The 15,383-nt window shown below is 36.3% G+C and overlaps 1 protein-coding gene and 1 pseudogene across 5 annotated transcripts in view; one reads left to right on the forward strand and one right to left on the reverse strand.

The window, feature by feature from the left end:
• The window catches only part of TMEM135 (transmembrane protein 135), a 264,729-nt gene that overhangs the window by 36,343 nt on the left and 213,003 nt on the right, over window positions 1-15,383 (forward strand). For 3 of the 5 annotated variants that reach the window (XM_033203860.1, XM_033203859.1, XM_033203858.1), the window contains one exon: window positions 155-188. In XM_033203860.1, coding sequence (XP_033059751.1) covers window positions 155-188 — 34 coding nt within the window. Of the gene's footprint in view, window positions 1-154; window positions 189-5,715; window positions 5,786-15,383 lie in introns of all 5 variants that reach the window. The other 2 variants (XM_033203861.1, XM_033203862.1) reach the window with 1 other exon arrangement.
• On the reverse strand, window positions 1,186-5,094 carry LOC117080509 (annotated as a pseudogene).

Below are 15,383 nucleotides of genomic sequence, written 5' to 3' on the forward strand. Positions count from 1 at the left end.
CAGAAAAATTAGTTCAGCATAATTTACCCCTTTTTCTAAGATACCAGTACGTTTCTCAATTTCTGAGAATTCTTTTTATAGACTTCCAATAAATGATAAAGTGATTATTAAGTCAAATTGAAGTTTAATATCTTCCTTTTAAAATTATTTGCAGGAGAGGGCTGCTCACAATCTATATGGCCAACTTGGTAAGTATTTTGTTTTAACCTTTGATGTCTTCCATAAGCTGTATCTTTTTAAAATCATGTTTTCTTAAAAAAAGTAAAAGAGGAAAGCCACTTGTATCTGAGAATAATCTTCTCTGTGTTAATGGATAGACTTAAATGTTCAAAAAAGCCTTGATACCATCTGGTTTGTTCCTGTCATACAGGATTGAATTTCTTTTTTTTTTTTTTTTTTTTTTTTTTTTTGAGACGAAGTCTCGCTCTGTCGCCCAGGCTGGAGTGCTGTGGCCAGATCTCAGCTCACTGCAAGCCGCGCCTCCCGAGTTTAGGCCATTCTCCTGCCTCAGCCTCCCGAGTAGCTGGGACTACAGGCGCCCGCCACCTCACCCGGCTAATTTTTTGTATTTTTAGTGGAGACGGGGTTTCACCGTGTTAGCCAGGATGGTCTCGATCTCCTGACCTCGTGATCCACCCGTCTCGGCCTCCCAAAGTGCTGGGATTACAGGCTTGAGCCACCGCGCCCGGCCCAGGATTGAATTTCACGTATTTTAGAAGGAAATCACTGTCTTGTGCTCCTCATTGCCTTTTTTCTTTAAAGTTTACATCTTCATCTTTGATAGGCTATAATTCTATATGTATATATCTATCTCTTTATATCTGTTTATATATATAATTTCATATTCTGCCTCTGTTGTGATTTCTTATGGGAAAAACGATATAAGGATGGGTTTTTATGATGCATGTTCTTCTTGGACAGTAAAACAACATTGGTACTATCTCCAAACACTCAGTGCATTTAATAATATAATTAGCTAGGCTTCCAAATTTTTAAATGTACAGAAATGAAGTTAATGTTATGTTGTTTGATATTCTTTAAAGTAAATATATAATCAAGGTTATATAATTTTTATTGCCAAGTTAATATTTTAAAAACATTTACATTAAAATGTTTTCAGGTTATTTTATAGACTTGATAGGCAACATTAAAAAATTTAACTAGGAAAGATTAATAATTATTTATTTACCTAAGATTTAGTTCTTGAATTCTGTAACAAGGGAGTATATTTCAGAGGTACATTTAGCAATTTATTTTAGTTATAAAATATATACTTTTTGCTCTGTACTTTTGTGTTTCTGTGCTAGATGCTGGTAAACAAGAGATAGCTTTTGCATTCATGGAGTTTTACTCTCTAGTGGGAGAAGTCACAGCAGAAATAATAATGTATGAAAAGGACTGAAAGATGATTTACAGGTTCCTGTGGAAATCATATAGCACCAAACTATTCTGGGTGTGTGGGGTTGGGTCAGAGAAAAGTAGGTATAACTCCTTTTGAGTCATAGACCTCTCTGAGAATCTGATGACATATATGGACATTCTGTACAGAAAACTGCTCATGTAAGGAACGATACACAAATTTTCATTTCAGGGTGTTCATGGGCCACCAATTAAGAAAGCCTAGGGTATGCCATCAAGTAAATTTATTTTGAAATACTCCAGAAAATTAGGAGTTCTAAGCTCTTTTAATTGTAACGAAATGGAAATTCCAGGACAGCAGGAGAGCAGGAGAGCAGGATTTCTTTTTGGCATTATTCTCCTTGAAAGAATTCTTACTAGAATGTAAGCTCTTGAACTTCTAAATAGAGTCTGTTATGTAGTGAGATTTGATAAATATTTGTTGTAATAATAATCTTGCTGGGTGTAGAATTCTAGATTGACAATGATTTGAAGATAATCCTTTATCTTTATCTTTGTTCTCTATAGATACTTTTCGTAGTCTGTTGTCAGTCTGGTTTTACTTTTTAGGTAATCTCTCTTTCTTTCTCAATTTTTAAAAAAAATTTACTTTTGAAGAATTTATTTTTGGCACATTGGGTTTACTGTGATATAGATTTATTTTTATTTAGTTTGATCAGAACTCAGCTTTTGTAGTCTAAGAATTAATGGTTAGTTCTGGAATTAAATTCTTATCCATCCCCTCTTTGAATCTTGCTTCTTCCTATTCTTTATATTCTATTGTTTTGGAACTCCTTTGAGATGCGTGTTAAACATTCTTATGTGCCTCTTCATGTTTTCTTAATCGCTCTTTAACATTTTCCTAATTTTTCATCTCTTTGTGCTGAATTCTGGTTATCTTTTCAGATCTGTTTTCAAGTTAGCTCATCTATTTACCTGTTTCCATTTATTTTATTTTATTTATTTTATTTTTTTGGTCTCATTTTGTTGCCCAGGCTGGAGTACAATGATGTGATCACAGCTCAAACTCCTGGGCTCAAGCAATCCTCCCACCTCAGTCTCCCAAGTAGCTGGGACCACAGGCATATACCACAATGTCCAGCTATTCTTTTTTTTACATTTTATTTTTGTAGAGATGGGATCTCACTATGTTGCCTATGCTGGTCTCAGACTCTTGGGCTCAAGTGATCCTTTTGCCTTGGCCTCCCAAAGTGCTGTGATTATAGGCAAGGGCCACTGTGCCCAGCCAATTTGCTTGTTGTTTTTATTTATTATTATTATTATTATTTTTTGAGATGGAGTCTCGCTCTTTCACCCGGGCTGGAGTGCAGTGGTGTGATATCAAGTCACTGCAACCACTGCCTCCTGGGTTCAAGTGATTCTCCTGCCTCAGCCTTCTGAGTAGCTGGGATTACAGGTGTGCACAATCAAGCTTGGCTACTTTTTTTTTTTATTTTTAGTAGAGACGGGGTTTCACCATGTTATTCAGGCTGGTCTTGAACTCTTGACCTCGTGATCTGCCTGCCTCAGCCTCCCAAAGTGCTGTTATTATAGGTGTGAGCCACAGCACCCAGCCAATTGTTTTTCATGTTGAACCTGTCCAGTAAAAATTCAGTTTGAGTGATGATATTTTATTTTTAAAAAGATGATAAACACCAGAGTTAACATAAAATCTAGATTTTATGTTAATTAAATGTTAAGTAATCATCTAATATACCTCCACAAAACTTTTTTCCATCATATATTGGTTATAAACTCCATTCATTTCTTCATACGATTTTATAATTTTCTTTTGAAAAAATTACTAAGACAATACTGATTTTATACAAGGAATTTCCATCATGATTTTGCATTTATTTCTAAAATAATGGACTCTGGGTTTTTAATTGGTCATGAAACTTTGATTGGTTTGGTGTCACCAGCTTCTGTTAGAGACTACTTGGAATATTTGAATGTCAAAGTAAACTTTATTCCTCAAAAGCCAAATTATATATGGCTAGACTTCCTTTTCAGTTCCTATATAATACTTTTCCGAAACCCTCACGCTACAGGTTCTTATTATTTGTCTCTCATTTTCTTCTTACAGCCTAGGCCCAATTCTGTGTTTGATATATTTCTCATTTTGTGTATAATTTCTTAGTAATTTAGAGGTCTTGGAATCAGTTCTGTGCTATTACTGGCAGACTCTGGATCTAGAGCTCCATTACTTCTTCTCCCCTTTTTTCTTTCAATAATACTTCCTTCAATTCTCTCCACTTAGTCTTTCCTCTGGCTCATTAGTAATTACAGTATAGGCTGGGTGTGGTGGTATGGGCCTGTAGTCCCAGCTACTTGAGAGGCTAAGGTGGGAGGATTGCTTCAGGGCAGTAGCCCAAGACCAACCTGGGTAACATAATGAGACCCCGTCTCTTTTTGCAGTGAAATCTGACTTGATTCATTTTGTGTCTTTCTGAGCACTCAATGAATCTGCAATCAGAACCTCAGGTGACTTCTAGTTGCTCCCAGATAAGTTTGAGTTTTTTCTTCCATTATTGATGTCCTTAAATCCGAACCCCATTTGTATAGGGATAGGCCTAAGACCAAAATTCTTGTACCATAGGATTTTGAAAGATAGTATAATCTGTTCTTATAGTCAGTGATGACATTTTTTTCAGCACTTCTCACCAGTGACTCCTCAAGTGAATGGGTTAAATGGATATTACTTATATATTCTTGTTTCTTCTCCGGTAATAGATGTTTACACCTTGGATACCATTTAGCATGTTGTTCCCAGGGGTGTTCCATGTGTTTCCATCAGCAAAAGCATTTTACTTTATCACCTTTACCTAAAGCATAAAATTCAGCTCCTGCACATTGCTGCTTGTTAACTGAGTATATCCACATCCCCAAAGTAATGATCCGTGCTTCATAATCTGCCGTGGATGGATTTCTTCAGAGAATTTGTTGAACTGGGGAAATTCCTATTATAACTCACAACATCAGATTCACTTCAAATGTTAACATTCTGGCCCAAACCAAAGAAGCAGTTAAGAAAGTGTTGCCTATGTTCTTCTGCCACCAGCCAGCACGATAAGGTTCCTAATTTTTCAGTTTTCTCCCACAATAAATGCACTGCACTTGGTCATCAATACTTGTGTAGTAGAGTTCAGCACTAACTCTCTTGGGGTTAAGTGGGCATAGTTTGGCTGGTTCTGAAATGACTATAATCGAGCTTCCTCACTATACATGGTGTGTTTCTTGGGTATATGGTATCTGATACATCTAAAGCCTGTCCAGTTATCAGAAGATAATCTGCATGAATCTCAGATGGCCTGCCTAAGGCAAATTGATTACTGTTTCCCAGTTTTCAACTTTGTACTGACCATTTTGGATACTAGGATTTGCAGGTTGTGTGGCACTATTTTAAAAATAAATGCCATCGGTAATCTGCAGTTTGGGATACTTTCTTGTGTCTTCCAACTACTGAGTCTCCATATTGCCTTCTATCTACTTCTGCATGACAACTAAAGCACCACATGGTATCTCCTTCACCAATATAAAGAAAACCTACTTGTGCCAGTGTTGATGCTGAAACAGGACTACTGCTTGGAAAACTAGCAAAAGTTTTTAATCCGTTAAACTCTTCTACAAATTCTTCATCCTTATTTATGTCTGCAGGTACGTAGTTTTAGATCCTTCAGAACTGTTAAAAGCCATCTTCTCTTGAAGATAGGACTTGTTCACCTTTTCTTAGATGTCAGAGAGTTTAGAAAGGCAGTCTTGGAGGGCATGAGCTACCCACCCTCCCACCCAGCCATACCTTCCTTCAACAGTCCTGGGAACCCAGTCACGGAGCTCCTGCTGGGTGGGTGCTGCTTTCCTGCCTTCCCCAGCAGCCTATAATATCATTTTATACAGAGAAAATAAAAAAAAGATATTTCAGTCTTTCTTCTTGCATTATTGATCATATATGTTTTAATAATTATTCATATTTGGAATAGTTAAAACCATGTTACTTAATACACAGATTTATCACCTTTTTTTGAATACTGATATAGGTAGTGCTTCTCAAACACAGGCATTCTGAAAAATTTTCTGTAGTACAGTTTCCCATTGGAAAAAAGATCTACAAAGTTATGTTGCATTTATAATAATTGTAATTGTATTCACTTCATTTACTTGACAGGAGATAACTTGGATTTTGACTAGACTTTGATGAGAATCAGATCTTCTGCTTACTACTTTGCATGTCTGATGATTGGTAGAACTTTTAACAATCTACCTTTTAGCTATGTGCATTTCAAATTGATTTCTTTTTCATTACCCACATATTTTCAGGGCTTGGCACCCTAAGATGTATCTATATATCATTATGGTCTCTGGTTCTTCACCTTTGTGTCATGACGGGGTAAGTTGGCACAGTAGACAGTAGAGTATTCCTGGAAACCACTCTGTTTTTTTTTTTTTTTTTTTTTTCTTTTTTCGAGGCAGGATCTGGCTCTGTCACCCAGGCTGGAGTGCAGTGGCATGATCTTGGCTCACTGCAACCTCTGCCTCCTAGGTTCAAGCAATTCTCCTGCCTCAGCACCCAGAATAGCTGGGATTACAGGTGCACACTGCCGTGCCTGGCTAATTTTTGTATTTCCAGTAGAGACAGAGTTTCACCATGTTGACCAGGCTGGTCTCAAATTCCTGGCCTCAAGTGATCTGCCAGCCTCGGCCTCCCAAAGTGCTGGGATTACAGGCGTGAACCACAGTGCCTGGCTGCCACTCTTTAATGAGCCACTAGGAATCAATGTTCTATACCTAAAAGCAACTGGAAAGTAAATTAATGAATATATCATGCAATCCAAACTCAATATATCTTGCTAAACTCAACTCTACTAGTAAGCTGGATCCCAAAACCTAGTGCTGTTCACCACAAGGTGAAGTTTGACAGAGAAATCAGAATGTAAAATGATAGTTAAGATTAACTATCTATGGTTAAAATACCTTACTTTTGCAAATGTTACCAAAATGTGGCTATGTGAACAGATTTTGTAGGGCTCTTTTCGAGGCTTGGAAGAAGCCTGTGGTTATGAGGGGTCTTTATGTTTCTCTGGCTTCCTCCTACCACCACTGTCTCCTTCCTCATTCTCCACTTCAGCCACACTGCCCTCTCTGGTGTTCAGTGAGCATGACAAGCATGCTTTCTCTTCAGGACTTTGATATTTGCTGTTTGCTCTGTTTTGAGCTCTTACTGCCAGGTATCTGCATGGCTTGCTGTTTCATTTCACTGAGACTGCTGAAGTGTCACTGTTGTGAGGCCTTCCATATCTATCTCACATGAAATAACAATCACTCTTCATGTCACTTATAACCCTGCAGTCCCAAACCTTTGTATCTTTTTTTTTTTTCATGGAATTGATCAACATCTAACATGTTATCTTTTTTGCTTATTATTTTATTGTCTGTCTTTCCACCTTGGAATTTAAACTTCATGGATGTAGAGTTTTTGTGTGTTTTATACCTTGCTGTATCATTCCTAGAACAGTGCCTAAAATGTACTTTGTGCCATAATTTGTTAAATGAATCATAGATGAATGTGTTTATTAACCCATCTATGCTGGAGGTTGCAAATTTGTTTTTGTGAAAAATCAGACCTCCTTGAGCAGTAGGAAAAAAATAACTCCTACTAGAAGCTTAGTATAATGGAACACTAGGCATAAATGGGTTAAAGAGAAGGATTTATAGGAGACATACCAAATTATACCTAGATGTTTATTTAAAAGCTTATTTTAAATATTTTAGGTTGGTGCAAAAGTAATGGTGGTTTTGCTGTAATATTATTTACTTTATAAGTAAAACCTTCTTTTATTTGACTGCATTAATGTTGTATTTTAGATTGAAAGATACAAAGATTAAAAATCGGTGGTCATGGAACATAGATGAAGTACGTGACTTATTTTGAACTGAGTGTGAACACTTAGGTCTTGCCAGCTCATGGGGTTGTAATCAGAATCCAGAAAAATAAATAGCTGCAGGAAACCATCTACTTTAAAATGATAAACTTAAATTATTAAGTGATAATAAATACTACAACCTGAAAATAATTTAAAACAATTGATTAATCTTAGTTATAGATTATTTTTATTGTATAACAAAGTATCTTAAATTTTCTTAGTGGCTTTGTTATTGTGCTGCTTTTCTTATGTTTTCAAAAAAGCTTAAAATATTATGCCTGCATGCTAGAATAGATTTGAGTTTTAATGTATTTTTTTAGACACTCATATGCTTTTCTATAGTAGCACATGGTATATACTTCAATACCCAAATACTGTGCGTATTCATATACTTATTTTTAAATTGTAAGTAAATTTTCTAAAACTTTTGTGTGTTGCCTGCTTTAGATTGTAAATTCCTGGGAAAGAGATCTTTGACTTTGATATTATTGATGTTAGAGAGCACACTTAAAATACTGTATTTAAAAAAAATTAAAACTTTTATTTGGAAATAATTATAGATTCATATGTAATTATAAAAAGTAATATAGGGATCCCAAGTTCTCTTTACCCAGTTTCCCCCAATAGTAGCATATTGCAAAACTATAATATAATATCAAAACCAGAATATTTAATTGGTACAATCAAGATACAGAATATTTCCATCATAGCAATACTTACTTCTCTCTTGTTGTTGCCCCTCCTTAGCCCCTGTTCATGGTTTTTAGTTATTATGAATAAATCTGCTATAAATATTCATGTACAGATTTTTATGTTTTAATTGTTCTGGGATAAATGTCCATTAGTGCAGTTGCTGGGTTTATATTGTGGTTACATGTTTAGTATTTTTTTTTTTTTTTAAGACAGATTTTTACTCTGTTGCCCAGGCTGGAGTGCAGTGGCATGATCTTGGCTCACTGCAACCTCTGCCTCCTGGGTTCAAGCGATTCTCCTGCCTCAGCCTCCTGAGTAGCTGGGATTACAGGTGCGTGCCACCATGCCTGGCTAATTTTTGTATTTTTAGTGGAGACGGGGTTTCACCATGTTGGTCAAGCTGGTCTCGAACTCCTGACTTCGTTATCTGCCCTCCTCGACCTCCCAAAGTGCTGGGATTACAGGCGTGAGCCACCACGTTTAGTTTTTAAAGAAACTATCAAATGTGTTCCTGTGTTCCTGAGTGGTGGCTGTACCATTTTGTTAGGGTTCCCAACCTAGAAGAAACCTTTGAATCTCTAGTTCTTTAAAATGGAAAACTTTTTTGGGGGTTACATTTGTCTGTAAATTTCAGTATTAGAAAAATTTCTGGGAAAGTATAAAAGGTGAATTGGTGTTTTTAGCCAGTTATAAATGCTCAGTAATTCAAAGCTTTAATGAGATCAAAGACTTGACACATAGATATTGACTATGTCTAAGGGAAAGTGAATTTGAACATAATCATAATTTTTTCTGGATACTAATAATAACCTGATGCGCTTCATCTTCCTTTTTATCTAAACAGAGCCATTTATTTATTACTATATAACTTTTACTACATGAAGAGGGTGCTTGTTTCAGAACAGGTAGGGATTTAAGGATTCGGGGAGAACTGAATTCAATCTAAAGAAATAACTTTTCTTATGACTTGATTATATTGCTTACAAGACTAAGTTGAAATTGTTGGCTTATAACATCCAACAATAAAATTTCTAAATGTTGGGAGGTTTTATTTAAACAAAATATTTACTGTTTTTTGGTATGTGTCTCTGATTTGGAAAATAAAGAGGAGAGTAAAAGTCATCTGTATTTGGGAGGCCAAGGAGAGTGGATCACCTGAGGTCAGGAGTTCGAGCAGCCTGGCCAACATGGTGAAACCCCGTCTCTACTAAAAAATACAAAAATTAGCCAGGCATGGTGGCATGTGCCTGTAATGCTAGCTACTAGGGAGGCTGAGGCAGGAGAATTGATTGAACCCTGGAGGTGAAGGTTGCAATAAGCCAAGATCGTGCCACTGCACTCCAGCCTTTGCAACAGAGCAATACTCTGTCTCAAAAAAAAAAAAAAAAAAAAAAAAAAAACTTTAAGAAAAAGAGCCATCAGATGCAAGTACGTTTTGATAAGTTGCAATCATTAGACCATTAGTTTATAGCTTTAATGATTAACTAGCACTTAAAAACATACAGATTGAAGACAATTGTATTAATACCCATCTGAAAATGTTGCTTTTTTGTTATATGTTAGTTAGCATGTATTAGAGTGAAAAGTAACCAATTTAAAAAATAGTAGTTTTCTAGATTTTAAATGTTGATAGTGAATTAGTTATTAAAGGCCAAAATGAATGAAATGTATATAGAAAGAAGTATGAAGAGTTAAGTATTTTCTCCGGCCAAAATATGTCTATAAAATTATGGAAAAATTTTCCTGGGGCTGATGTGCCAGAACTGATTACCCGTAAGAGAACACTTGCTGTTAGATTTCAACTTTGCCACAGTATGATTTAAAAGAGAACACATAAGCAAAATTTGCATTTGCATGATTTTCATTATTATATCAGTTGTGACAACGACTAAGTTTTCCAGTCTTTCAAAATTGATTATATGCTGCTAACATTTATTTAAAATGTGATGTCAAATGTAATTAGTTCACTTACATTTTATTTTAAGAAAAAAATGTAAAACATTTAAAAATCCTTCTGTGTGAGTCCTTTTGAAAACTTCTCTGTAATTTCATTTATGTCACCAAACATTTCAACAGTATATACGTTTTAAAATTGTAAACATACATCTAATGTGTGTTAGCAATTTGTCTTTAGCATTTGGTTTTTCATGTTAAACATGCAGTATATTTTATTAAAACATCTATATTTGATTTTTCAAACATAGGTTTGAAAATGGTGATTCAGGCTGGGCACAGTGGCTCTCACGCCTGTAATCCCAGCATTTTGGGAGGCTGAGGAGGGAAGATCACCTGAGGTTGGAAGTTCGAGGCCAGCCTGACCAACATGGATAAACCCCGTCTCTACTAAAAATACAAAATTAACCGGGTGTGGTGATGCATGCCTGTAATCCCAGCTACTCGGGAGGCTGAGGCAGGAGAATAGCTTGAACCTGGGAGGCGGGGATTACATTAAGCTGAGATCATGCCATTGTACTCCAGCCTGGGCAACAAGAGTAAAACTCCATCTCAGAAAAAAAAAAAAAAGAAAAAAAAAAAAAAGAAAAAAGTGCTTTCTCTTGTTCTTTCACTCAACATAGAATGATCTCCACAGACCAAGCAGTTCTCTGGAAGCACGTTCTCTAGCAGACACCAGCTTAGTGTCCTCTAATTCAATTTAATTCTGACACTGTCTACCTGGAGAGAGCATCAGATTCCACAGGTTGAAGGCTCAGTTTCATAAGACTGCCTCTACCTCAGATGCCAATAGAAAGTAATACTTGTTATCTATACTTCTGACTGATCAGCTATAAATTGGGGTTCCCGCTACCCCCTTTTCAAGTTCAGCTAATTTACCAGAGCAGCTCACAGAACTCAGGGAAACACTTTACTTACATTTACTGGTTTATTATAGAGGATATTAGAAAGGTTTTGGATGAACAGCCAGATGGAAGAGATGCATATGGCAAGATACGGGAAAAGTCTGACAAGAGCAAATGTTGGTATGAAGGTATAGGAACTGGAACTATCAGATTCCTGCATGTGGGAATGTAAAATTGTTTAACCCCTTTGGAAGCCGATTTGACAGTTTATTAAAAGGATAAACATACACTTTTCCATATGAGCCAACAAATCTACTCATAGACATTTGCTTTAGAGAAATACATTTTTATTTCTTTTTAAGTTATTTTTAATTGACAAATCATACTTGTATACATCTATGGGGCACAATGTGATGTGTGTGTGTGTGTGTGTGTATATATATATATATACACACATATATATACAGCATGAAATGATAAAATTAACATTTATCACCTCAGTTGTCATTTTTTGTAGTGAGACATTTGAAGTTTACTCTTAGCTATAATATATTTTGAAATGTACAAGATGTGCTTATTAACTATGGCCACCCTGCTGTGCAATATATCTCAAAAATTTATTTCTCTTGTCTCACTGAAACTTTATCATCACAACCCCCTCTTCCCTTGGCCTCTGTTAACTGCCATTCTACTCTGTACCAATATGAGTTTGACTTTTTAAAGATTCCACATATAAGTGAGATCATGTGGTATTTTTTTCTGTACCTGGCTTATTTTAACTTAGCATAATGTGCTCCAGGTTCATTAGGTTGATTCCTTTTCTTGGTTATTGTGAATAGTGCTGGAGTGAACATAGGAGTGAAGACATCCCTTTGACCTACCGATTTCAGTTTCTTTGGATATATACTCAGAAGTGGGGTTGCTGGATCACTTGTTAGAGAAAAATCATATGGTGTTTTTAGTTTTTTGAGGAACTCCCATAATGTTTTTCATAATGACTGTACCATTTTTACATTCTCACCAATAATGACAAGGATTCCTTTTCCCCCAGGTATTTGCCAAACACTTGGTTATCTTTTGTCTTTGATAATAGCCACTCTTACAGGTGTCAGGCAATATCTCATTGTGGTTTTAATTTGCATTTCTCTAATGATTAGTGATGTTGAGCATTGTTAAATGTATGTGTTAGCCATGTTTTCGTTTTTTTTTTTTTTTTTTTTTTTTAAGAAATGTCTGTTCAGGGCCTTTGCCCATTTTTTCATTGGGTTGTTTCCTTGTAATTGTGTTAAATCCCTTATATATTTTGGATATTAACCCTTTATCAGATGTATACTTTGCAAATATTTCTCCTAATCTGTGGAATCTGTGGGTTGTCTCCTTTTCTTATTTGAGGCGGAATCTCGCTCTGTCACTCAGGTTGGAGTGCAGTGGTGCGACCTTGGCTCACTGTAACCTTCACCTCCCAGGGTCAAGCAATCCTCCCATAACTTCTTGAGTAGCTGGGACTGCAGGTGCATGTCACTATGCCTGACTAGTTTTTGTACTTTTTGTAGAGATGGGGTTTCACCATGTTGCCCAGGCTTCCAATCTGTGGGTTGTCTCTTTACCCTGTTAGTTGTTTCCCTCGCTGTACAGAAGTTTTTTAGTTTGATGTAATCCCATTTGTCTATTTCTGCTTTTATTGCCTGTGCTTTTGGGTTCAATTTGTCCAAAAAACAAATTGCCTAGACCAGTGCCATGAAGCTTTTGCCATATATTTTCTTTTAGTCATTTTATAGTCTTTAACCCATTTTGAATTAATTTTTGTATACCATATGAGATAAGAGCCCAGTTTCATTCTTTTGCAAGTAGATATCCAGTTTTCCTAACACCGTTTATTGAAGAGACTTGGTTTTTTCCTGTTTTGTGTTGTTAGCACCGTTGTCAAAAATCAGTTGTCATAACTGTGGGTTTATTTATTTCTGGGTTATTTATTCTGTTCCATTGGTCTGTGTGTCTGTTTTTATGCCAGTACAATGCTGTTTTGATTAAAGTAGATTTAAAATATATTTTAAAATCAGAGAGTGTGATGGCTTCTAGCTTTGTTCATTTTCCTCAGGATTCTTTGGCTGTGTGGGGTCTTTTGTGGTTCCATTTGAACTTAAAGATTGCTTTTTCTATTTCTGTGAAAAATTACATTGGAATTTCAGTAAGGATGGCATTGAATCTATAGATTGCTTTGGGCAGTATGAACATTTTAACAGTATTAATTTTCCCAATTCATGAACATAGGTGTTTTCCCGCAGTTTTGTTTATCAGTGTTTTATAGTGTTTTTAGTATATGGATCTTTTACCTTTTTGGTTAAATATACATGTAAGGATTTTATTTTTTGTTGTTGCTGTTGTAAATGGGATTTTTTTAAAAATTTATTTTTGAATAGTTGATTATTAGTGTATAAAAATATTACTGATTTTTGTATGTTGACCCTGTGTCCTGCAACTATACTGAATTTATTTATCCAACAGTTTTTTGGTGGAATCTTTAGGGTTTTTAATGTATAATATCATATATTCTGCAGAGATTGTTTTACTTCTTTCTTTCCTACTAGGATTACTTTTATTTGTTTCTCTTGCCTAATTGCTCTGATTATGGCTTCCAGTACTATGTTGAAAAGAGATGGTGAGAGTGGGCATCCTTGACTTTTTCCTCATCTTAGAGAAAACGCGTTCAGCTTTTCACTGTTGAGTATGATGTTAGCTGTGGGCTTCTCATATATGGCCTTTATTGTGTTGAGGTACATTCCTCTATACCTAATTTGTTGAGAGTTTTTATTGTGAAAGGATGTTGAATTTTGTCAGCACTCTTTCTGCATCTCTTGAGATGATCATAAGGTTTTTATCCTTCATCCTGCTAATGTGGCATATCACAGGGGCCCCCAACCCCTGGGCCGTGAACCTGTCAGGAACCAGCCTGCAAAGCAGGAGATGATACGCAGTGAGCGACCATTATTGCCTGAGCTCTGTCTCTTGTCAGATCAGCAGTGGCATTAGATTCTCATAGGAACCCAAACCCAATTGTGAACTGCACATGTGAGGGATCTAGGTTGCATGCTTCTTGTGATGATCTGAGGTGGAACAGTTGCATCCTGAGACCAACTCCCACGCCCCCCCCACCCCCGCCCTTGCATCCGTGGAAAATTGTCTTCCACGAAACCACTTTCTGGTTCCAAAAAGTTGGGGACTGCTGGCCTATCACATTTATTGATTTCCTGTTGAACCGTCTTCGCCTCCCAGGGCTAAATGCCACTTGAGCATGGTGAAAGATTTTTAAAAAACTAGTAAAAACACTTAAATTGACATATATTACTTGTACATATTTATATGGTACATGTAATATTTTGATACATGCATAGACTATGTAATGTAGGATATCCATCACTTTGAACATTTATCATTTCTTTGTGTTGGGAGCATTTTTCCTTTTTTATTTGCAGAAGATTTCTGTAGTGTCAGGAACATTTTAAATCTTTTCTTTTTGCTATTTTGAAATAAACAATATGTTGTTAACTGTAGTCACTTACCCTACTGTGTTATAGCACACCAGAACTTATTTCTTGTATCTCACTTTATGTTTGTACTCATTCACCAACCTCTCTTCATCTACCCTTCCCCTACACAGCTTCTGGTATTTATCATTCTGCTGTCTATCTCCATGAGATCAACTTTTTTAGCTCTCACGTATGAGTGAGAATATGTAATGTTTATCTTTTGTACCTGGCTTTTTTCACTTAATATAATGATCTCCAGTTCCATCTGTGTTGCTGCAACTGACAGTATTTCTTTTTTTTTTTTGAGACGGAGTCTCTCTCTGTTGCCCAGTGCAGTGGGGTGATCTTGGCTCACTGCAACCTTCACCTTCTGGGTTCAAGTGATTCTCCTGCCTCAGCCTCCTGAGTAGCTGGGATTATAGGTGCCTGTCACCATGCCCGACTACTTTTTGTAGTTTTAGTGGTGATGGGGTTTCACCATGTTGGCCAGGCTGGTCTTGACCTCCTGACCTCAGGTGATCCATCCGCCTTAGCCTCTCAAAGTGTTGGGATTACAGGCGCGAGCCACTGCACCTGGCTAACTGACAGTATTTCAAGTGAAAGATTCTTTTAATGTATTAATTGGATTCAGTTTGCTAGTATTTTGTTAAGGATTTTTGCATCTGTGTTCATCAGGGATATTGGCCTGTAATTTTCTTTTCTTGAAGTGTCCTTGTTTGGCTTTGGTATCAGGGTAATACTGGCTTTGTAAAATGAGTTTGGGTGTATTCCTTCTATTTCAGTTTTTTTGGAAGAGTTTGAGAAAGACTGGTATTAGTTTTTCTTTAAGTGTTTATTAGAATTCACCAGGTCCTTGAATTTTCTTTGATGGGAAACTTTTTGTTATTTATTCTGTCTGCTTACTCATTATTGGTTGTGTAAGGCCATTCTTGCATTGCGATAAAGAGATATCAGTATCAGAGGCTGGATAATTTATAAATAAAAGAGGTTTAATTGGCTAATGGTTCTGCAGGCTCACGGTTCTGCAGGCTGTACAGGAGGCATAG

Source organism: Trachypithecus francoisi, unplaced genomic scaffold (genome assembly GCF_009764315.1).
Source record: "Trachypithecus francoisi isolate TF-2019V2 unplaced genomic scaffold, Tfra_2.0 Lachesis_group8, whole genome shotgun sequence".
Lineage (NCBI taxonomy): Eukaryota > Metazoa > Chordata > Mammalia > Primates > Cercopithecidae > Trachypithecus > Trachypithecus francoisi.